The sequence below is a fragment of the Neophocaena asiaeorientalis genome, unplaced genomic scaffold, assembly GCF_003031525.2.
Source record: "Neophocaena asiaeorientalis asiaeorientalis breed wild unplaced genomic scaffold, Neophocaena_asiaeorientalis_V1.1 scaffold118, whole genome shotgun sequence".
NCBI lineage: Eukaryota > Metazoa > Chordata > Mammalia > Artiodactyla > Phocoenidae > Neophocaena > Neophocaena asiaeorientalis.
This window is the reverse complement of record NW_020175528.1, coordinates 3272723-3295960: the sequence shown is the minus strand read 5'-3', so window position 1 is coordinate 3295960 and position 23238 is coordinate 3272723. Positions and strand designations below refer to the sequence as shown.

The 23238-nt window shown below is 34.9% G+C and overlaps 1 protein-coding gene across 3 annotated transcripts in view; it reads right to left on the bottom strand.

Annotated features, from left to right (window-relative positions):
* Positions 1–23238, bottom strand: part of TRPC1 (transient receptor potential cation channel subfamily C member 1) — a 63144-nt gene that overhangs the window by 20316 nt on the left and 19590 nt on the right. For all 3 annotated transcript variants that reach the window (XM_024769102.1, XM_024769104.1, XM_024769103.1), the window contains 6 exons: positions 20429–20631; positions 14918–15049; positions 12580–12775; positions 8195–8531; positions 2753–2892; positions 928–1071 (listed from right to left, as the gene is read on the bottom strand). In XM_024769102.1, the coding sequence (XP_024624870.1) occupies positions 928–1071; positions 2753–2892; positions 8195–8531; positions 12580–12775; positions 14918–15049; positions 20429–20631 (1152 nt within the window). The remainder of the gene's footprint in view (positions 1–927; positions 1072–2752; positions 2893–8194; positions 8532–12579; positions 12776–14917; positions 15050–20428; positions 20632–23238) is intronic.

The following is a 23238-nucleotide window of genomic DNA, read 5'->3' as shown; positions in this document are numbered from 1 at the left end:
CAGCACAAGCCAAATCAAATGGGGTTTTTCCTACATATTTTGTTTTCATATCTCTGTTGGAGAAGGTAATTATGCATTGTATTTAAAATATCTCCTTTAAAAATACAAAACAGAATCTAAATTGTTAGTAAATTTTGACTTAACAAGGAAAAATGAATATTGCTCAGGTTTTCAGACTTACAAAATAACAAAGTATTATGTAGAGCTGGTCCCCAAGCAGAACTGGCTCCACCTTTCAAGAACTATCAGCTACTAAAATCTGTGGGGTACATGCAACCAATTATGAGTCCTTTCTTTAGTGTAAAGAGACTTAGAATTTAGTCCTGGACTCTCATGTATAATAATCATACTACTTTGAAACGATAAAAGCTCAATTTCTTTAACTATAAAGTACTGTAAAGCATCAAGTTGGACTACATAAGCTCTATGAAATTTTTTAGCTCTAAATACTCTATTTTCCAACTTACTACATTTGATATTAAGCAAAGTAAAAGAGTATTTTGTTACAATATAACTTACGTATTTTCAAAATCATCATGAAGTATGAATTCTGTTTGTACAACATCTCCCTTATATTTATCACTTAAAACTTTCAATGTGAAATTCATTTTGGTAAAAAGCAAAATTTTATGTCCCAAAATTTTATTTCGTATGTCTGAAATATAACTATATTTTAAATCCATCTACGTCTATGAACTCGGGGGAGAGGGACAATGGACCACAGCTTAACAAAGTTTGGAATGTCTAAAAGCAGAGGATTATCATTCAGCCAGAAGCAAAGCAGATGAACATGCTGTGACTTTTCAACTGTTAACTATTTTCAAAAGCAAAGTTTAGCTTTAATATCATGAGAAAACAATGTTCCAGTGGACAAGTAAAAGGTGTAGTAGTTTTACAAATTTTCTTCAAGAAATTTTACTTACTTACCTGTAATGGACCCAAGATAGAGCTTGTTGTATACATAAAAAAGAGACGAAGATAACTCAGAACGTTGGCAAATGCAAAAAGCCCTTCTGCCACCAGTGTAGGATGGAATGCATCCCAGTCCTTCCGATCAGCAAAATCATGAAACTAAGGTTAGGGGAAAAAAAGCCAAAGACAAAACAGCTCTCTCAAGTTAGGAAAATAAAAAACAAATATTCTGACTGTTGAAAGAAACTATTTTATGTCTCCTTGTGGGGGAACTCCATTTATGTTTTATAAAGTTCCCTTCTTTTAATAGAAATAACATTGTTTTAAATAAGTAAAAGATTTCTACATATGTGGGGCAATATCACTTGTGCTATATAAAGAGGTTTTCTCAGAAATTCCTATGTTTTAAAAAACTAATGTGTTAAAAACTTTCATTAGACTTTTTATGAATGAAATTTCTGCTAGTTTTTCTTAAATTCCACAACACAAACTTTAAGAATGTGTGCTGTCAATTAATTAGCTATCACATTAAATTAACCTAGCCCTTTGACTCAGGATTCTACAATGGCCCATATATGCTTTCTCCCTTCTAAATAACAAGAAAAAAAAGAGTGTATTATTATACTTTAGACATAGAATGACCACATGTTTCAATTGCCTGGGACAGTCCCAGATTACATACCAGTTTTCCTGGCATAATTATTAATTGTGCCCCCTTTCACTTGTAAAGTGTCTTGGTCTGAATAATAAACTATATGGACACCCTGCTTCTAGAACTAAAGAGACCAGTCTAAAAAAACCAATGACCATCAACCCTTCTATCAAACCATCTATCTATATATGATCTTTTTATTTTCTTAATAACTTCACAACTCTGGTCATGGAACATACCTAATAAACATGTTTGGTACTACTGATCAATTACATGAATAGAGGTTTTTAATAAAGTGATACAAGATAACCAGTTTGCTTTCTCTATAGTCTATAAATCAGTCAAAACCCAAAAAATATTATATAAATAGTTCCTTGAATGTGACGCCTCAGAATTCTGACTCAGGTGTAAACAAAGATAGTTAACATAATCTCCGTTACCTTTCCTGGGCTTTTAATACATCTTTATAAAAGTAACATTATAAGATGTCTATAAGGTTAGATTTTTGTCAAATTTTAAATTTAAAAATATAGGAATCAGAAAATAACTAAATTTACATAACTTTTTAAGCTGTGTAAGATAATAGTCATGATTTGGAATGTGTAAAACACTATATAATGAGTTCCATTCAGATAAACTTTTTCCTGATAGATATAAAGATATCTAACACTAATCAATTTAAGTAACTTTGTGTTACTTAGGTTAATGAGGTAATATATAGGTTAATGAGGTAAGTGAACCTAGCTCAGATTTAAGGAATTGGCATTTGGTAGAAAGAAAATGCCTAGACAGACCTGGATTTAAATCCAGTCTTGGTTTCTTACTGTGTGGTCTTGGACAAGTTATTTATTATCTCTGAGCTTCCTTTTCCTTATTTGCAAAATGGGGATAAGGACATCTGTCTCATAGAATCCCTGTGAGAATAAAATGAGATAAAGTATAGCAAGTATCAACCATGGTGCCTGGCATAAAATAGGTAACGAACATTTAATGGTAATTAACACCCTTGAAGCTATTAGAAAGGAAGGAAACAATGTGTACTATTCCCTTGCACAAGGATAGGTTTAGAATGAAAACACATCAGACACAGATTTGGGCCAAAATAACTCTGAGATACATAGCTAAATATCCTGGGTTTTTCCTAAATAAATTTCACTTGTGCCTCCAGTTGACATAGTTAATAGTCACCTTGTTGTGAGCAACCACTTTGAGGGCAAAGGTTGCCAAATAAAGTGAATTCATGACAAAACTGAGTTGATTACGTGATTCTTCTAAAAAGTCTTCCAACCCTTCATACCACAGTCTTTTAATGTCTGACCAAATCATCCCTAAAAAAGGAAGAAAAAAAATCAGATAATGCTCTCTTCATTCAATAATAAACTAAAAAATACCTTAAGACTCAAAGTACTAAATAAATAACACCTGTCAGTTATAGCCTCATTCAGAAGAAAAAAATAACATTCAGTAAAATGTTCTTAAAATATGAAAAAAAATAACCTTAAGTTTCATATGACAATATCTTTCCCAGAGAGGTATTTTAATAAATGATGTGAAACAAGCATAAGAAAGCAAATTGATGTTAAATACAAAACCCCCAAAAGGCTCAGTTCCTGATTCTTTTCTCTGTCTACACTCACTCCTATAGTGACCTCATCCAGTCTAGTCTAATGGCTTTAAATACCATCTATGTGATAGACTTTCAAGTTTTTATCTCTGAACTCAACCTGTATTTACATAATAATAAATATCTCTAAACTTCTTTCCTAAACTTAACTTGTATAGGTACTTGGCTACTCTACATCTCAAACTGGATGTCCTAACATGTCCAAACTGAACTCCTAATCTCTGCACCCAAATTCACTGCTCTTGAAGACTTCCCCATCTCACTTAATGGCAACCCCATCCTAGCTGCTCACTCTCAATGTCCTTGAATCATCCTTGACTGATATTCTTTTAAATCACACATTCAATGCAGTAGTAAGTCCTGCTGGCTTTACTTTCAAAATATAGTTAGGATCTAACCTTTCTCACCACTATTTCAACTTCAAGCCACTATCTTCTCTGGCCTGAATTACTAAAAGAGCCTAGTCTCCCTGCTTCTACCCTGTTCTCCCTAAAATCTATTCTCAACATGACAATCAGAGTAATCCTTTTAAAATTTAAGTGTTACTTCTCTCCTCAAAACACTGTAGTAACTCCCAGAGGAGAAAGAATTAACTGCAGGACAGAACTCTTTTCCCATGGGAAGAAAATCTCATGTTATCATCTATTTAAGTGTCGCCTTGGAAACATACTACATTAAGAAAAATATGGAAGGTCAGCTGTGTTCAAGATTGTTATAAAAACAACCACTGATTGGGAAACTGCATCTGGACTGGAGGACTATGAGTGGACTCATAGACCCTAAAAGTATACCCAACCAGGACTATATAAAAACATGTTGAGAAGCACAGGCCTCAGTTTCCCTGTGTGATGTCTCTCTTAATGTAAAGTGTGCATGTAGTGGGAGCTACATTCTCAGGCTTTCTAAGATATCCTGCTGGATTTATAAAAAATCCTGGTAGATTTTAGGCTTCTTTGGCTGGGGTAGCCCACACCCATGAATATGGCCTCATTCCACACAACTGAGTGTGCCCCTATGGGGCTGGGAAGCAGCCCCGCCTTTTGTAAAAACTGCCAATAAAGATATATTTGAAGCTGTCACGCTGACATGCTCTATTTCCTGTCTTCTATCTTCCAAAGGTAGGTAAATCTGGTGCCAGGTTTTTGCCTATCGTGTCCAGCGAGTGCGAATGTTAATGAGAACCTAAGACCACCGCTGCTGACTGCAGAGTAGGCATTGCACCTTCCCTTACAGCTCATTTTATTCAGAGTCAAAACCAAATTCCCTACAATCGTCTACAAGGCCCTACATTACCTCTTCTCTCTGATCTCCTCTCCTATCAATCTTTCCCTCCACTACTGGCCTCCTTGCTGTTCTCTGAACACACAAGACTCCTGCCTTAGGGCCTTTACATGGGCTCTTCCCTCTGGCTGGAAGCTCCTCACCCAGACATCCATTTGGCTAACTCCCTCACTTTGCATCTTTGCTCACCACCTACTCTGATCATCCTATTTAAAATTGCAAACCCCATGTCCCTCACTCCCAATCCCCCAACTCTTCTTTCTTTTCCCTTAGTACTTATCACTTTTAAACAATGGATATAGTTTACTTATTATGTCTATTATTAACTGACTACCTTCCTCCCACTTCGGGTAAACTCTTCAAGGGTAAGAATCTTTGTTTTATCAACCAATGTCCTAAATAGTGGCTGATACACAGTGGGTGCTCAAAAATTTGCTCAGTGAATAAATATACATAAATAAAAACCAACCGAACCAAATAACTCCCTTCCCCTTCTTTGGCCAGAAGTTTCTCCATAGTTATATATTCCTGGGAGTAACGAAGAACAGTACGACAATCAAGAATAGCTTTATGACACATTCCTCCACTAAGGTTTTTTTTTTTAAAAAACAGTGAGCGGGCCCCCTCACTGTTGTGGCCTCTCCCGTTTTGGAAAACAGGCTTCGGACGTGCAGGCTCGGCGGCCATGGCTCACGGGCCCAGCTGCTCCGCGGCATGTGGGATCTTCCCATAGCGGGGCACGAACCCGTGTCGCCTGCATCGGCAGGCCGACTCTCAACCACTGCGCCACCAGGGAAGCCCCACTATGGTATTTTTAAGGAGAATGTAAAGTGACAAAAGAACAGAGTGCTACAACCTAAATATGGATGAAGATCAAGTTAAGCCAATCAGAATCATCCTCTGACTTACCAGTGTACAGAGTAAGTCCCCTGGGAAACACATGAAGTATTCTCAAAATATCTGTTCGTAACATCTTAATTATACAGTACCCATATTTTATGTAGAAAAACATTTTGAAATATTTGCAGGTCTGACAGGGAAAACAGTGTTTAAAAATTCCACTTGGATGAGCTTCTATTTAAAATGAATAGATAAAAACTAACCAAAAATGTTAAACCAAATCGTTTACATTTTATTAACCCAAACACTGTAACAGTAGAACACTAAGCCAAGAAAGATGCTGACAGAAATAAGTGTTTTATTTCTGTAAGATGTAATATTATACCTAAAGGGAACGCTTGACAAAAATTACAACATGAATTGGAGAAGATTTTGATCAAGAAAGGCAGACATAGGAAAGAATATTAAGTACCACCGACAGTTTGCCAGCTCCTGTGCAATATGCACACCAAAGTGAAGCTAATACACTTGATGTATTTCCCATTTCTGAGCTGGATTGGAAGAACACAATAATTTTAAACTATTATAAGCAATGCAATCACTACACAATCAATGGACTACATTTTGGGGTCCTTTTTTGCTGTTTTTTAGAATTAGTTAAGATTAGCAAACCGTAATCTCATCATTCTGGGAATTCCTCGAGGCTTGCTCCTAGGTCCTCTCTTCTCATCTTATACTTTCTCAAGTGTCTCATGTGTGCCCACAGTTTCATCTACAACATATATGCAGATTATCTGCATACTGCTAACTCAAGCTTAAACTTCTTCTTGAGCTCTAGACAATGATATCCAATTGTCTGACTGGCATCTCTTTTGAATTTCTCGAAGGCTTTTCAACTTCAACATACCCAAAACCACACTCAGGATCTACTCTTTCACAAATCCCCAAACCTAGTACTCTTCTAGAATACTTAGGTTGCTTAATAATTTCCTCCTCCCTCACTTCATATATATATATATATATATATATTTATTTCCATGTCCTACTGGCTTTACTTTGTAAATATCTCTCGAATCTGTTTCTTTCTCTTTCTACGGCAACCGGCGTCAGTCCAAGGCACCATCAGCTTTCATCTAGAGTACTGCAACAGGCTCCTTATCGGTCTCCCTCCATCTACTCTTGCCGCAGCCCTTCCTCCCAACCCGTTCTCTACGCTGTAGCCAGAACGATCTTTTCAACATGAAAATCTGATCATGTCACCCACCTACTTAAAAACGCCAGTGGTTTTCCACTGCTCTTAGTATAAAGTCAAAATTACTTAATATGGCCAACAAGGCTGTCCATGGTCTAGTATAACATCCACTTCTAGAGTTTCATCTCAAATCCCACTTCCCTTGTCCTCCTGCCTCCAGCCTTTACGCAGTCCCTTCTTTGCGCCATGCTCTCTCTTGCCACGGGGCCCCTGAATGTAACTTTTACATCAGCCTAGAATATTTTTCTCTCCCAATTCTCCTACAATACCTTTCTTTCCCAATTCTCCAAGTGGACTCCTATTTATCCTTTAAATCTTAGCTTATTTATCACTTCTTCAAGATAGACTTTCCAACCCCCTGAGTAGGTAAAATGCCCTTATAAAATGCTTGCTCTCCTAGCTCCAAGACAACAATGCAATTTGGAGTCAAATATGATAAAGTATAAATTATTTCCTAAATTAAAATATTAAATTTTAGATAAGATAGTGGAAATATCAGAAACATGAAAATATTAACAAGAAGAAATTATTTAATTCTCTTTAGCCTAAAGTTCAAACGTGTATTATTTTTACTGTATCTACCTAATTTTAAACATTAATGCATAACTCTGATGTAAGATCAAGTTACTTGACATGAACTGATTTCCAAATAAAAATAAAAATCCCAAAATACACTTTTATATCTGAAGAACTAAAAGTGAGCACTGTACATTAACTCTTCTTAAATTATTTAATAACTGAAACAGTCAAGAACATATTAATCAATCAGTGCTTCATAACATAGAAAAGAATAAATTTCAGTATTCCTTTTACTCTATAGCAAATAGTAAAGAAAAAAAAAAAGGTGGGAAATGCTGAGGTTAAAAACAAGGTTGAAGATCCAGAGGGAAATAATAAAGGGGATGTCATTAAAAGACCATAAATAGACAATGTAATTATACCTCAACTTCCCTCCTCCTCCCACCTCTCCCAAAAAGGGCAAGGGCAGTAAAAACTGCAGAAGATCATTAAAATATTTATGATACATCATAATACTTATAAAAAAACAATTTTTAGAAAATAAAATGTCTTTTTTTTCTTTTAAACTGTCATTTCTAAAGAGATCTGGCTGCCATTACAAAGAACTGATTTATAGAGTGAGTCATCAGGGAATGTTTTCTCTATATAAGGTAATATGTAACTATAAAAGTTCATAGGTTCTTAAAAGAAAAGCTAATGATATAATAAAACAAAATAGTTAACTCTTAAAATGCAACCGAGTACAAAATGTATTATTACATTTCAAAATACCTAAGAAAATGTTCATATTCTTATAACAAGAAAAATTCATCAGCAAAACTTGTTTTTCTGTTTCAACAATCATGAACAATTTTAGCAACTGACAAAGAATTTTTAACTTCCGTGTAATTAAGTAATATTAAGTAAGAGATCTGCTTCCTTATCATCAAGTTCAAGAACATTTATCTTTTAAAAAAAATGTTAGTTACGTCTTCAATGATCATGGAAGCATTCAAATTCTTCCTGTATAAACAGTGTAAAATTACAAGTTGAAGGCAGCTTATAATGCCACCAAGCAAGGGAGAATTAATGGGCTAAATAAAGGCAGAACTTTTTAAACTAACTTGATACTTACCAATAATCCACAGTATAAGAAGATAGTCTATTCTTTCAAGGGCTGGCCCCATTGTGTTTTTCTTATCTTCATTGTAGACAAGAGAGTATAGGTTTAATAATAGCAGAAATGTAAAATATGATGCTCCATGAATAATAAATTTCATAAAAGGTGTGTGAATAATTCTGCCAAACTGAGATTTGGGAGCTATCAAATAACAAAGTGACAAAACTGGCCAAAACATGCCAACTGTCAACACAGTCATTATCTTCTTACAGGTAGGCTTACGTCGGTAACCTGACATCTGTCCAAACCAAACAGTGTTCAGGAACTGCTGACAGTTGGACTGGGAGACAAACTGAAAACGAAGCACACACATATAAAAAAAGTAAAATATAACTTGTAAATACGATCTGATAGTACTATTATTTAATTGATAGTCAAAGTTTTAATAATAGTTTGAAATCAATTCTATACAGTCCAGTTCTTTTTGTTTTGTTTTGTTTTCTTACGTGTAATAGAAGAGTATGGTGGTTAAGAGCATAGACTCTGGAGCCAGATTACCTAGATTCAAATCCAGGCTCTGCCACTTACTTACTAAATGACCTTGAGCAAGTTTTTAAATCTCTCTAAGCCTCAAATTCCCCATCTATAAAATGGGGATAATAGTATCTAGTCATACACTTGTTATGAGGATTAAATGTAAAGCTCTTAGAATAGTGCCTGGTCATAGCATGCACTATATAAATATTAGTGATTATTACTAGCCTACTCAGCCATTTCAAAACGTTTAACTTATAAAGACTCATAACAGTGTTTATGAAATTTCAAAATTAACAAGCACAATCCACAGAAAGAGACTTCAGCCTAGAAAAACTGATGATTTCAGTTACAAGAAACCAACATGTCAAGAAAGCAAAGCAATTAAAGTAAACATCAGATATTTCTATGCTCCACGAAAACACTGAGAATTTCTTAAAATGCATTAAAGATACTCTTAAATCTTCTTAAAATGGAATTCTATGTGAGAAGAAAAGGAAAAATATTCCCAAATAAGAGGAAAATTCTAGTTCAAGTATAGAAATGAATTTACCAAAGTTTACGAAGCTTTTTAGTTTATAAAATTCAGAAGCAATATTTTCCCAATATGATGCTCACGTTGTGAAGTATAAGTTAAGGATTCTGATAACTCTGGACACAATAATGTAATCAGGTTTGAAATCACCAAAGTAAAGCACAAGTGATCATAATATCATTCAGATATTAAATAATATTTGGTCAATGTCCTGTTTTAAAATGATTTATCCCAAGATAGAATAGAATCTATAGAATGCAACACTGTAGTTTAAAAAAGTAGACAGAGTTTTGTTGTTGTTTATTGTGCTTATCAAGAAATTTCCTAATATATCAATACTATACCTATTTTTGGCAGTTAAGTCTTCATTATTTATCCTTCTGCTTAGATTCCAGTGTTGTTAGGGAATCGTAATTTGTCCCTCAAGAGGAAATATCAGGGAGGAAAATAGCTTTTCTTCCCACCAACTACCCAGTTTAGTAGCATCCCAAACTTAGTGGTTTCATCCTTCCCCCGAGTATCAAAGCAATCTCAGGCGTGACTGCTGCCCTTGCCATTCCTCTATATAATGATGATTTAATTAACAGTAATGTTAAATATGTAATTGGAAGGACAAATTTTCAATTGGAGATGTTCTAAGTCTGTGGTGGTTTTAAAACATAGACACAAATTCTTTGATGCTCCTCTCATCAATAGATGGGCTACCAACATTACCTACCCTTCAACTCAACAAGCTTATAATTGCTTTAACCAGTAGATTCTGGAAGAAGTGACGCTATGTGACTTCTGAAGGTAGGTCTTAAAAGGCCATTCAGCTTCCACCTTATTTGAGAAACACTTGCTCTTGGAGCCAAAAGCTGGCAGGTAAAAAGTCCTACTATCCTGAAGCCACCATGCTATGAAGAAGACCAGGCTACATGTAGGCACTCCGGTCAGCCCTCAGAGGCTACTCAGACCATCCCCCTGCAGCCAGCCCACCGTGAGAGCCATGCCCCTCCAAGGTTCCAGTCCTAGGTTCTTAGGAGACCCACCTTCTATGGACCCACCCACCTGAGCGCCCAGCCCACTCAGAGCTCCCTGTTTGAATCCTCAGCTGCTGCTCAGGCACCAGACATATGAGTGAAGAAGCCTCTCGAATGACTGTAGCCCCCCATCATTTGAGCTATCTCCAGCTGAGTCCTTGACATGGAGAAGCAGAGACAAATCAGCCTTGCTGTGTCCTTTCCTAATTCTTGACCTAAAGAACCCAAGAGCATAATAAAATGATCATGAAATTACTACAAAATGACCATGAAATATTGTTTTATGCCACTAAGTATCACAGTAGTTTGTTATTCAGGATGTATGACCTGAACAAAGTCTACCAACTATCTGGAAAAATATTATCTTCCCCTTTGATTATTTTTAGAAATCTAGTTTAAAAACCTAATTTACATTTTCATTAATTCTTAAAATTACAGAGTATCTTCCTTCCAACTAAAAATATTACCACTACTTCTTTTTCCTTTTCTCTACTCTTCTTTAGAATGGAACACCTGGTTATCCTCTGTGAGTTCTTCAGGGAAATACATATATATATCATTAGGAAACTGCCTCTTAGTTTTTTCTTCCCTTACCAGGATAATCTCGGTTCTTTCCACCTTTCTTTGAGGTTCTTTTGCCAAGCACTTAAGTTGGTTTTGTATCTTTGTTATATCTTCATTCTATCATTTTCTAGTATTTTGTGTCTATTTTAGGTTGTGCAACACATAAGTAAATAAATTAACATAAGATCTAGTCAAAATGTATGTTAGGGGAAGATTACATCAGGGTTCCTATTTTCTCTGTTTCTACATATACATATTAGCATTTATTTCCTTTTAAAGCCACATAGGTATGTTGCTGATTTATAATCTTACAGCTACACTGATCCAAATTCTTGTACTTAATTTTTTTTTCCTATAAATGGTCTACCTTAAGCAAGAACGCTGGAGTACTAGAAAAATTATAGGATTTGAAGCCAGAGATCTAGATAAGAAATATAATATTTAGGTTATTTTATTTTATTATTTGTTTAACATCTTTATTGGAGTATAATTGCTTTACAATGGTGTGTTAGCTTCTGCTTTATAATCTAGGTAATTTTAAAGTAAACATCTTATAATTCCTTTATCAATCTCCTGAGTCACAAAGCTATTGGGAGACTCAAACTGTCAACCAAGATAATCAAAAACTCTGTCCCGGGCTTCCCTGGTGGCGCAGTGGTTGAGAGTCCGCCTGCCGATGCAGGGGACACGGGTTCGTGCCCCAGTTCGGGAAGATCCCACATGCCGCGGAGCGGCTGGGCCCGTGAGCCATGGCCGCTGAGCCTGGGCGTCCGGAGCCTGTGCTCCGCAATGGGAGAGGCCACAACAGTGAGAGGCCCACATACCGGTTAAAACAAAAACAAAAACAAAAAAAAACTCTGTCCCTAGCACCAAAGGTCCTATACCTTGCCTTCTACCATAATCTGTTTGGGGCCCCATTTTTATATTAATATAAATTTGATAAGCAAGTTTTATTCCAATATCTATGTTGATAGTAAGAATAATGGGTCTTAGAAGAAATACCTTAAAAGTACCATTTACCAACACCCTCTACTGAACATCATTATCTACATATAAATATCCAGGTCTAATAAATTATCTCAAAAAATGAAGTTAAAAATGCATACCTTCCTTCTTCAAGTTCCTGAATCATGTGCATGTGAGTGTATGGGGAGTAGAAATAGGTATTTCCCTTAATAGGAAGGGATGATGCCAGAGAGCCAGATTCAACTCAGTTATCATAGCATACGTCTCTCCACCTTTGGGTTTCACAATGAATTAACAAATAAGAATAAGGAACATAATATCTGATATTTTATTTTTAAACAGAAAGGCCCTATTACTATAGAAAGGACTACTTATAAGCGATCAATAATACAAACCCATGACAGACAAAACACAAGATGGAAACTTCATTAGGAAGGCGTTTACTCTACAGGATCTTACCTGCATAGCTACTATATAGCAAAAACATTACATTAACATCCATATTATTAATGTTAATTGTTAAAAATAATAGCAACTACCATTTATTGAGTACTTGCTTAATGCTTATACTCATTGTACTAAACTCTAAATATATATATATCTTTAATTAATTCTTTAAACTAAAGCTCAGACAGATTCAATAACTTTCCCACGGACACACAGTTTTTATGAAGCAGAACTAGGATCTCAACCTAGATGTATTGCTCCAAAGCCTTTGTTCTGAGCCACCAGACTACTGTGGAGGAAATAATTTAAATATATCACAGAAAACCTCATACCTCCTTTTGGTTATATTTGATAGCAAGTTTTAGACGACTTAAATTCATTCTTTCTTCTAGTAGTCCCCGTTTGTCAAGAGGCTCATCACTAGATGTATGGTTTAGGATGACTTCTAATTCGCGAGAATTCCGGGCTTGTGCAAGTAAATCTTTAGCAAACATTTTACATTGCCGGGCTAGCTCCTCATAATCATTCCTGCAAAGTGCAACAGTCTATTATTAGAAATGTCACTTCCACCTTCTAATTAAGCTGTTTTCACTAGAACATTTTTTACCCAGTAACATTTTAATTCTGATACTGCTACACAACATCTTTTGTGCTGACAGTCAAAGGAACCTACTGGTGCATAAATTCTCCATAGCTTTGGGGAAAATTGTAACACAATTATGTTCTCTGTGTTCACACTGATAATCTTAGGTAAGCACAATGTTTTCTTACATGTACTGATATTCCTAGGAGTTCTGATAATATTTGTCAACCAGCTCTTCACTTAACTCATTTGCCCTCATTCTATAATAGTTTTGTATAAAGCTTCCTTTTATATTATTTATCTAAACAGTAGATAGTAATATCTTGATGCTATCCAATAAATATTATTATATAATTTTTAACTGGAAGTTTTTTCAAGGATAGTCTACAACATGTTTATGCTACTTCTGATATTAAAATAGCATTGCTTCATTTTTAAAGTGCTCATTTAAACAAAATTCAAGTTAGAAAGAAAACTACTGAAACACACCTAGTACAGAATTCTCTTTCAGAATCACTATTCCTTGAAAGTTAGGACTTACCTGCTCATTAAAGGCAAGCCTAAATCACTTCTGAGAAACTAAGAAGTTTTAGTAGATAATTCTTTTTAAAATATCAATTACATTAAGCTTATGCCTGAGTGGAACAACTTAAGAATAAAGTTAGAAATAAATAATTATGAATTAATTGGGGTTAGATATAAGAAAATAATTTTTCATTCAGTTTTTTTAAAGGGAAAATAGGGAGATTTCCCATTGATTAATTTTTTTTTCCAATGGGATTTTCCATGAACTGGCTGCATAAAATTATAACTCAAGGAATTAAAAAGTTTTCCTCACCAGCTAACATTTTTTCATCCATTCTTGCCACTTACTATGTAACCAAAATTACCTAATAATAAGTAGTTGAATTTCTTTAAAAAAAAAAAAAAATTTATTTATTTATTTAATTTTTGGCTGCGTTGCTGCATACAGGCTTTCTCTAGTTGTGGTGAGCGGGGGCTACTCTTCGTTGCATTGCGCGGGCTTCTCACTGTGGTGGCTTCTCTTGTTGCGGAGCATGGGCTCTAGGCACGTGGGCTTCAGTAGTTGTGGTGCACAGGCTTAGCTGCTCCGCAGCATGTGGGATCTTCCCAGACCAGGGATCGAAACCGTGTCCCCTGCATTGGCAGGTGGATTCTTAACCAATGCGCCACCAGGGAAGCCCAGTAGTTGAATTTCTTTAACAAACAACGTATTACCTACTTCTTAGTCTAGGAATCTAATTGCAGTCTAATCAATTTTATGTCTACATACTATGTTTCTCCTACTAGAAAATCTCACCAAACAGTGAAAAGGGACAAAGTCTGGGTGTGTGGAATGTCCCTGACATACAAAAAGCATTCTATATGCTTCTGAAAGTTATGAAGGATCGGGCTCCAAGGATGATTACAGAATCTAGGAATGAAGGGAGTAGGACAGAGAGCAGTTATAAATAAGTTTTTTCTTGCTTAAGGCTACCATTCCCACTACTCTTCACACTGCCTTAGAATGCCTCCGGCAATGCTGAACAAAGTAGGGATTTAAGGGTGGTGGAAGAGTAGAAGAAGGAAGATGGGGACGGAGTGACGTAAGTGGTACTGGGGTCTATTCCACTGAGGGAAAAGGAAAATCCCAAGTATGTGGCAGCAAGGTTTGGTCATTTTGGATCAAATGTAGATAAATAAATGATAATTTGGCCTATGAAAAAACTCAGGCTGAAAATATTCTGGAAAACAAAGAGATAATTTACAATTTCCAGGGCTTCCCTGGTGGCGCAGTGGTTAATAATCCGCCTGCCAATGCAGGGGACATGGGTTCAAACCCTGGTCCGGGAAGATCCCAAATGCCGTGGAGCAACTAAACCCGTGTGCTGCAACTACTGAAGCTCATGCACCTAGAGCCCATGCTCCGCAACAAGAGAAGCCACTGCATTGCAATGAAGAGTAGCCTCCGCTCACCACAACAAGAGAAAGCCTGTGCACAGCAACGAAGACCCAACACAGCCAAAAGTAAATAAATAAAATAAATAAATTTTTTTTTTAAATTTACAATTTCTATTCATTCCCACCTGAATTCCACCTCCACAAGGCTTAGTTCTTTTAAATCAGCACTAAGTTCAAATGCTCGCAGAATTGGATCCTCCTCTGTTAACATTATTAAAGCTGGACTGGCCAAGCAGCGATATATATCAAGACGAAACCTGTGATAAAATTTGATTCCATAATGTAAAACAAATTTATTAGATAAATATGATCAGTATCTTTAGCCTATAATTTTCATAAATTTAAAGTATTATAAAATTAAAAGAAAATAAAACTATAAAATACTTATTATAAGGTAACTTGCATAAAAAGAAAAAACTTTAAAATAAATATTTTGAAATATAAATATTGCAATTTTTTATATCTACTGCTTATAAAGAAATTGTTTTAGTATTTGTTTTCATAGATTCAAAACTTTGTATCCTTCAATTCAATTTAATTAAAAAATTTCTATTCCTGAACTCAGTATTATTTTAAATGAAATATGTTAACAACTAATACATTTTGAATATGATATGGATGATCATTAAATTTTCCTTCCCCAGTGATAAGTTTACTTTAATATGCTACATATATATAACACATGACTCATTCAACCAGGTTATTTTTGAAAGACCTTTCAAATCTTAAGAATGAAATCATTGATTTATGTCTAACCTCTAACTAATAGAAAAGTACTCCCTTTACCTTCCGTAAACTAATTAATGTTTATAATCAATATCTAAATAGGAACCAAGTCAGAAAAATTTTGCTATAATTCTTTCATTTATAAATATATAATTCTTAATTTAAAATTTGGTAGATATTATATAAATATTTTTTCTTTTAAATACAAATTTAATATATGCTTGTTTAAAAAAAAGCAAGCAGTTTAGAAACATAATGCTCCCCAATTCTCCTCCTTCCACCAACTCCACTCCTCAAAGAGAGTCACATTTCAGAGAGTTATGAAAATCTTTCCTGATATTTTCTATTCACACACAAACATAATCAGACACACTGTGTACAGGGACAACTATTTCTTCTTTTTTCTTTTCTGAGTATGTTTATTGATTTTTATCAATTTTTGGTTATTCATAAGGAATCAGCTTTCATGCTACTTTTGTGACAAGCCTACAACCCTAAAATTCTTAGGTGAAATTTATTGCATCTGAATTTCCAAGACACTTTTTAAATTTTTTTTATTTTTTTCTTTCTTTTTTTAAATTAATTTTTATTGCAGTATGGTTGCTTTACAATGTTGTGTTAGCCTCCACTGCACAACAAAATGAATCTGCCATACATACAGATATCCTCTCCCTTTTGGGCTTCCCTCCAATTTAGGTCACCACAGTGCATTAGGTAGAGCTCCCTGTGCTGTACAGTATGTTCCCATCAGTTGTCTATTTTATACATAGTATCAGTAATGGATATGTGTCAGTCTCCCAATTCCTCCCACCCTACCCCTTTCCCCCTTGGTATCCATACATTTGTTCTCTACGCTGTGTCTCTACTTCTGCTTTGCAAATAAGATCATCTGTACCACTTTTTTAGATTCCACATATACGCGTTATTATACGATATTTGATTTTCTCTTTCTGACTTACTTCACTCTGTGTGACATTCTCTAGAAGGGACAACTATTTCTATGTCACTGCATATAGAGTCATCTTGTTATTTCCTAAAACTGGATGGTTTTCCATTTGATGGCAGTCCATCCAATCTCCATTAATGGAACTTTAGGTTGTTTCTGATTTTTTACTTCCATAAATAATGTAAAACGGATTATTCTTTAGTTCATATACCCTTTGCACATTCAGAACTGCTGGATAAAACACCATGTGCATTTTAAATTCTGGTAGATGTTTCCAAAGCACTAACAATAAGGAGAGCTCATTTTCCCCTACATCTTCATTAGTACATTGCTACCCTAACAGATGAAAAATGGAATTTTAAGAGTTGTATTACTCTGAATTTCTTTAGAAGCTTAAGCATCTTTTCATGCTTACTATTTGTTTATACTTCTGTAAACTACCTGTTCATTTGCATTAGCCTATTTTTCTGGTGTTTTTTTTTTTTAAATCACCAATTTGTAAAACCTCTTTATATATAAAAGAAATTAGCCCTCTGTCTAGTCAAAAATGCTTTAAATACTTTTCTCTCGTTGGTTGTTTGTCTTTTACTTTGTTTGCAATGGAATTTTTCTGTATGGAAATTTAAAACTTTTATGTAACAAATTTATTGAAATATTCCTTATTTACCTGATAGGTCTCATGTCTTACTTAGAAACAAAAATAGACTCTATACAAAACATTTTTTTCTATATAATGCATTTCTAAGAAAACAATTTTTATGAAATCCAGCTCTGATCTAGATATTTAATTAACAAGTACAATTACCTGTATCTTAAGTAAGGATTTCTACAGAGGTATTTGCCTATACCAAAACTGCCCAAAAACTTGAGAAAAATATATATAATTGAGCAACTTATCTTTCTGTTTCCATCATAGCAATTAATTCTTATAGTAATTAATTTTATCAGATTGTCTCTAAAAATGACTTTTGTATTAACCTACATAGTCATGTCTCAAAATATGGATTAGTGACAAAATGCACAGGAAGAGTGACTGCTAGTACTGGTGGCAACCAACTATGCTGGAGTAATAATGGAATAGCCATAGTATGGAAAGCAATTAGATATAATCTGAAAAGTAATGAGGCTGCCTCGCTTTATTAAATCTGTCATTTTTGGTATTCAAAACACTATCAAAAGTAATGGTGGGGGCTTCCCTGGTGGCGCAGTGGTTGGGAGTCCACCTGCCGATGCAGGGGACACGGGTTCGTGCCCCAGTCCGGGAAGATCCCACATGCTGTACAAAAAAAAAAAAAAAAAAAAAAAAGTAATGGTGGAATATGAAGAGGTCAGTGATTTCACTACACAAAATATATGCATAAAAATGGACAAATTTTTTTTTAAAAAATCAACTATTTCAGGTCACTGGAAATTGTCTATTGAGAATCAATTATTGGAAAACTGCCAGAGCTTCAGGCAGGAATGGCTGGAATCCGCAGCCTTCTCACCTGAGGCTACCTCTTCACCTCTGCCTCCAGTTCACTCAATGAGAACTGCAGTTTTCCAGCCTGAAGCTGGTAAATCTGTATCTTTGTGCTAAAGGGGTAAAAATCAATTCATTGGGAAGCAAAAACCTACAGCTCTGCTGGCTGAAAGGATTAGACTTAGTAGAGATGAACAAGGAAAACCTGCAGCTTTGCAAGACCAAGCTTGCAGTCTGATTTGAGACAAAGAGTGGACCAATCAGAAATTTAATAAGGAGATCTTGGAAATGAGAAAAGATATACAAGGATTCATATATAGTCTCCACAAATCCCTGGCTGACTAAAAAATTAGGCATGTGTGCCAAGCATTAGTAAGTCTGATAAAAAGAAAAAGTTCCTCAAGGGAACTCTTGAGAAATGGCTGCAACTTTGAATGCTTTCTCCAACTAACTCACAGACTGTTTGTGTCTTACATTCCACATACAAGTGAAATCATATGGTGTTTGTCTTTCTCCGTCTGACTTATTTCACTTAGCATAATGCCCTCAAGCTCCATCACGTTGTTGCAAATGGCAAGACTGCATCACCTGGCACTGCATTATCTCTGAAATTTAAAACCCAACATCTCAGAAATACAGATTGCCTCTCTTCCTTATTGCTAGTATACTAACTCTTCAACGTCACTGAAACCTCTACCCATCCCTTCCTCATTTGTTAGCTTCCTTTTCTCCTGCAGGTCTGCTTAGCAATTCCTGGAAATGACTTCAGTCAGATCCCTTTGACATTTGCTATAACTGTTTTCTCAAACATCAATAACAAACTCTCTCAATGTCTTCAACAGATATACCAGACCATCCCTAAGTAAACCACACTCACATACTGTGTAAAATGCCTTTTACCTGTTAATTCTCATCCATACTTATTAAACACTGAGCTCAAGCCACAGCTCCTCTAAAAACTTTCAAAACAAGCTTTTTCCACACCTCAAACCAAGACAGGTAAAGTGTTTTCTCCAGCTCCAACCCCTCACCTCCAACTGCTTAAACTACACACATATTTAATAAGCATACCTAATAATATTTAATAATATTTGAAAAATATTTATATTTAGTATTAATAAAGGATTTTAATACTAGAAGAAGTCTTAAAGATCATTTCTGCTTGTCATTTTATAGAGTATTTTATTTTATTTGCCAAGCTGCACAGCTTGCAGGATCTTAGTTCCCTAACCAGGGACTGAAATTGCCCTATCAACTTCACTGACACTGCCCTCGGCAGAGAAAGCACAGAGTCCTAATCACTGGATTGCCAGGGAATTCCCCATAGACTAGTCATTTTAAAACTAAAAAGTTAAATGAAATTGGCATAGCTATTAACCAGATCTTATCAAAGAGAAACACAGATCTCATTGTAAAATAGACTTGAAAATAGAGGGACTTCCCTGGTGGCGCATTGGTTAAGAATCCGCCTGCCAATGCAGGCGACATGGGGACCAGCCCTGGTCTGGGAAGATCCCACATGCCGCAGAGCAACTAAGCCCATGCACCACAACTACTGAGCCTGTGCTCTAGAGCCAACACAGCCAAAAATAAATTAATTAATTAATAAAAAAAAATAGAAAAAAATATCCAGTACAATCTCTGCAAGTAAACATTAAATTGATTCCCAGGAGACTTTTCCAATTTATGGATTGGTGACTATCTGTTGAAAGGTGAGGAAGGAGGGAGGGTGGATGGTTTACAGCTTTAAAGCTAATTTCAAATATACTGCACAACAATCCTCAACTGGAAAACAATGTCAACGGATGACCTCGGACTTCCAAACCACATTTTCTGTAGTAAATGCTATACTTGATACTATTTCAACTATATTTGACTACTATATAGATAACATATACATAAAGGCATATGCTGAAAATTAGATTCTCAAGTCTAGCCCAGAACCATACACCTTATACAACGTGCACATGTGTGATCTTGCTCAACCTGTCCAAGAAGGGGTACTTTCTTGTTCATTCACTCCTCAGTTGTTCTTAATATTTTTGACTGGGGAGAATGGGAAGAGAAGAAGACTCAGATACTGTGTGAGAGGGGAAAAAGAGGCATAACAGGTTGAATATCTAGTTAGATAGATAATAGTTTTTATTTTCTTATAAATAAGACAGGAAGTGGTATCTCTACCCCTTCCAGTGCTTGGAAATTCTCTTAGATTAATAAACTCTGCTTTTAAAAAGCAAATAGTGACCCCATCCCTGACCAGCAGAAGTATGAGATAAACCTTATTCATTATTCGAAATTTTTTCCTAATTATTCATCATTTAGTAAATACTTCTTTAAAATGCAGAACTCATTGTATTAAGCAAAGGAGCTAGAAGTCTGGCTTTCATTAGTCATTGCAGTACCATATTTCTTAAAGTAGACATAGAAAGAACAACAACAAAAACTTCATTGACATATACCTTACTGCATCATACATCTTAATTTAAACCTTAATTTTCTGACCTGGAATGTCGGAGGCTGTCCTTTTTGTTTTTTGCAGAACACAATGTACATTCACAGCCAACCGCATGGGGCTTAGGTAGAGATACATCCTGTTTTAACAGCATTGTAAGAATTTCATAGTTGTTACGATGAGCAGCTAAAATGACAGGTGCAACATCCATAGTTGTTGAATACTCAGGATTCTGAATTCGCTCCATTAGTTTCTGAAAAATATTTATATAAATGTCCAAAAGTTCTTATTTGTGACTTCAAAAAAACATTTATCTAAAAAATGTAATGAAAAATATTGAATGCACAAAGGATATAAAAATTATTTTGAGGAATATGATAAACATTTTCCTAGGATCAAATATTTTTTGAAACCTCAAAACTTAACTTTAGTTAATAAATGCAATATAATCATGACAGACAAAATCTTCAATAGGAAATGTTCATACAGCCAGACTTCTGTTTTCCTAACAAAGAAGAAGTGTGGATATCTAGAGAAATACTTTAGGAGAAAGTGTTTCATTTTCACAGGATTATGGAAACATGCATGACAAGGATAAAGAACAAGAATTTTAGAAAAACAATATAATGGAAAAACAGAAATGTTAAAAGTAGGCAAAATATAAATGCACGAGAAAAAAAAGTTTAATTCCACCTCTATGGCAAAACCTTGCCACATTGATAGCAATGAAGTTACTTGAAAGGAATAATAGGAGACACTCTTCATTTTGTGTAATTCTCTACATATTCTCAAACACCACCTATACTACTTCCTGTTACAAATGCACAAAAACACTAACAATCATAGCTCCTGGAACTATTAGGCAGTTTACATTTATCATCTCATTTAATCCCAATAGCCTGCAAAATTGAACATTATAATCCCCATGAAGAAACTGAGGCTCAGAGAAGTTAATGTGCCCGAGCTACGACAACAGAGTGGCAAAGTGCAGATAGACCCCAGCTGAGTGTTATTCTGGATGCTGAGCTCCTTTCACTACATGGGCTCATGCCTGGTGATTGCATGACACGAGGAAAGAAACATTAGTAAATAAAGAGCAGGATTAAATAAAGAAGCTTGACTATTTTATGACTATTACATATTCTTTCTAATACTTATCACTTTTTCACAGATGTTTTCCTGTGAGCTGTTTGATTCCATAGTATAAGCTCACCAAGTTCACCGTTAAGTTTTGTAATTTTTATTAACATTGTAAAAGTAGTGTACACATTATAAAATATCTGAAAAATATGCAAAAGCGGAAAGAATAAAAATGCCCATGTTCCTACTACCCAAAACATTTTACAGTATTTCCTTTTAGTCCTTTCTCCACCACACCCGCTTTTTAAGGGCAACTTTGGCATGAATGACTTGGCACCAACGATTAAAAACAATGGTCCTTAATATTTTGAAGATCAAGGACCCTTATAATGATCTCATAAAGATATAACCCAGAATCTTCTGGGAAAAAAATTCATGTACAGAATTTTGCATGCAGTTTAAGGAAGTTCATAGACTCTATGTTCAAGATATTTTATTTTGCTAATATAAATAATACTACCACAAACATCTTTATGAATACAGCTTTTACAAAATTCAGGATTATCTCATTAACATAGAACCCCTGAAGTGGAATTATAGGTCTGAAGGCCATGAACAATTTTGAAGCTTTTTATACATATTATCAAAGTCCTTTTAATAGTTTATATTACCAATAATATAGGAATGTACCCCCCCACTAAGGTTTACTCACCAGCACTGAGCATGATCACTCCCAATTTATGAGTGAAAAAACTATCATTAAATATTAATTTATTCTTCTTTGATTACTGGTAAATTTTAGTATTTTCTGACATTCTTATCTTTTTTTTCCTCTCTTATGAATAGTTTGTTTATACACTTCCCATCTATTTACTGGGGACTTCAAATTAATGAATTTATTTTAAAATTACAGAAAAATCTAAAAATTTATTCCATGCCCCCTAATTACAAAAAAAGAGGTTATAAAGAGGAGAAAATCATATTTAATCCCTTAAGAAAAAAAATGGTCCTTATTTTTCCTATGAAACATAATTAACTATGAAAAACACTATTAGAGATAGATGATTAAAGTTCCTAATTTCAATGCTCATAATATAATCTACATACTATCAAAAAAAAAACCCTGTATTTAAAAGTGAAAATTTATCAAAAGACAATTTTGATAAGCCAAGAATATACAATGAATTCACTGAGGTGGTAAAAAATATATATATATAAAAATATTTGATACTGCCTGTCCAGTTGTAATGAGGCCGTTAAAATGTGATCTTGTCACTGGAGGTATTCAGGCAAAGGCTGGATAACTTTCTTTGTTAGAGATAGTGTAAAAAGTGTTCTTTCATTGAGTAGGTGAGGACTGCCCACCCTTACTACTCAGTATTCGATTGGCAGTGACAATGGTGATGAAATGATATCAGTCAGTTGCTCCAATGCCCTGGCACACTACACTCACCCTCCCTAAGAGTGTAAATGGATTAAAAGGCTAGAAGGTGGAATAGGTATACCAAAATATACTAGTAACTGCAGGATAGGTGTCAGAAAATTGAATAGGATTTCTGATCATTTCTGATCTTTTGGATAGGAGTTATATTATTGGCCCTTTTTTCTCTACTCTTGTTGGCTGCTTACCACCACTTAAACTAGTTGGAACTATCCTCTGGAGAAAGTCATGCTTACACAAACTTTGTAATAGTTTAAATGAGAGAAAAATATTTCAGTTAATATATGATAAAGTATGGAATTTAGGGGCGCTTCTCATCGCTCTCAGAATATGGCAGAT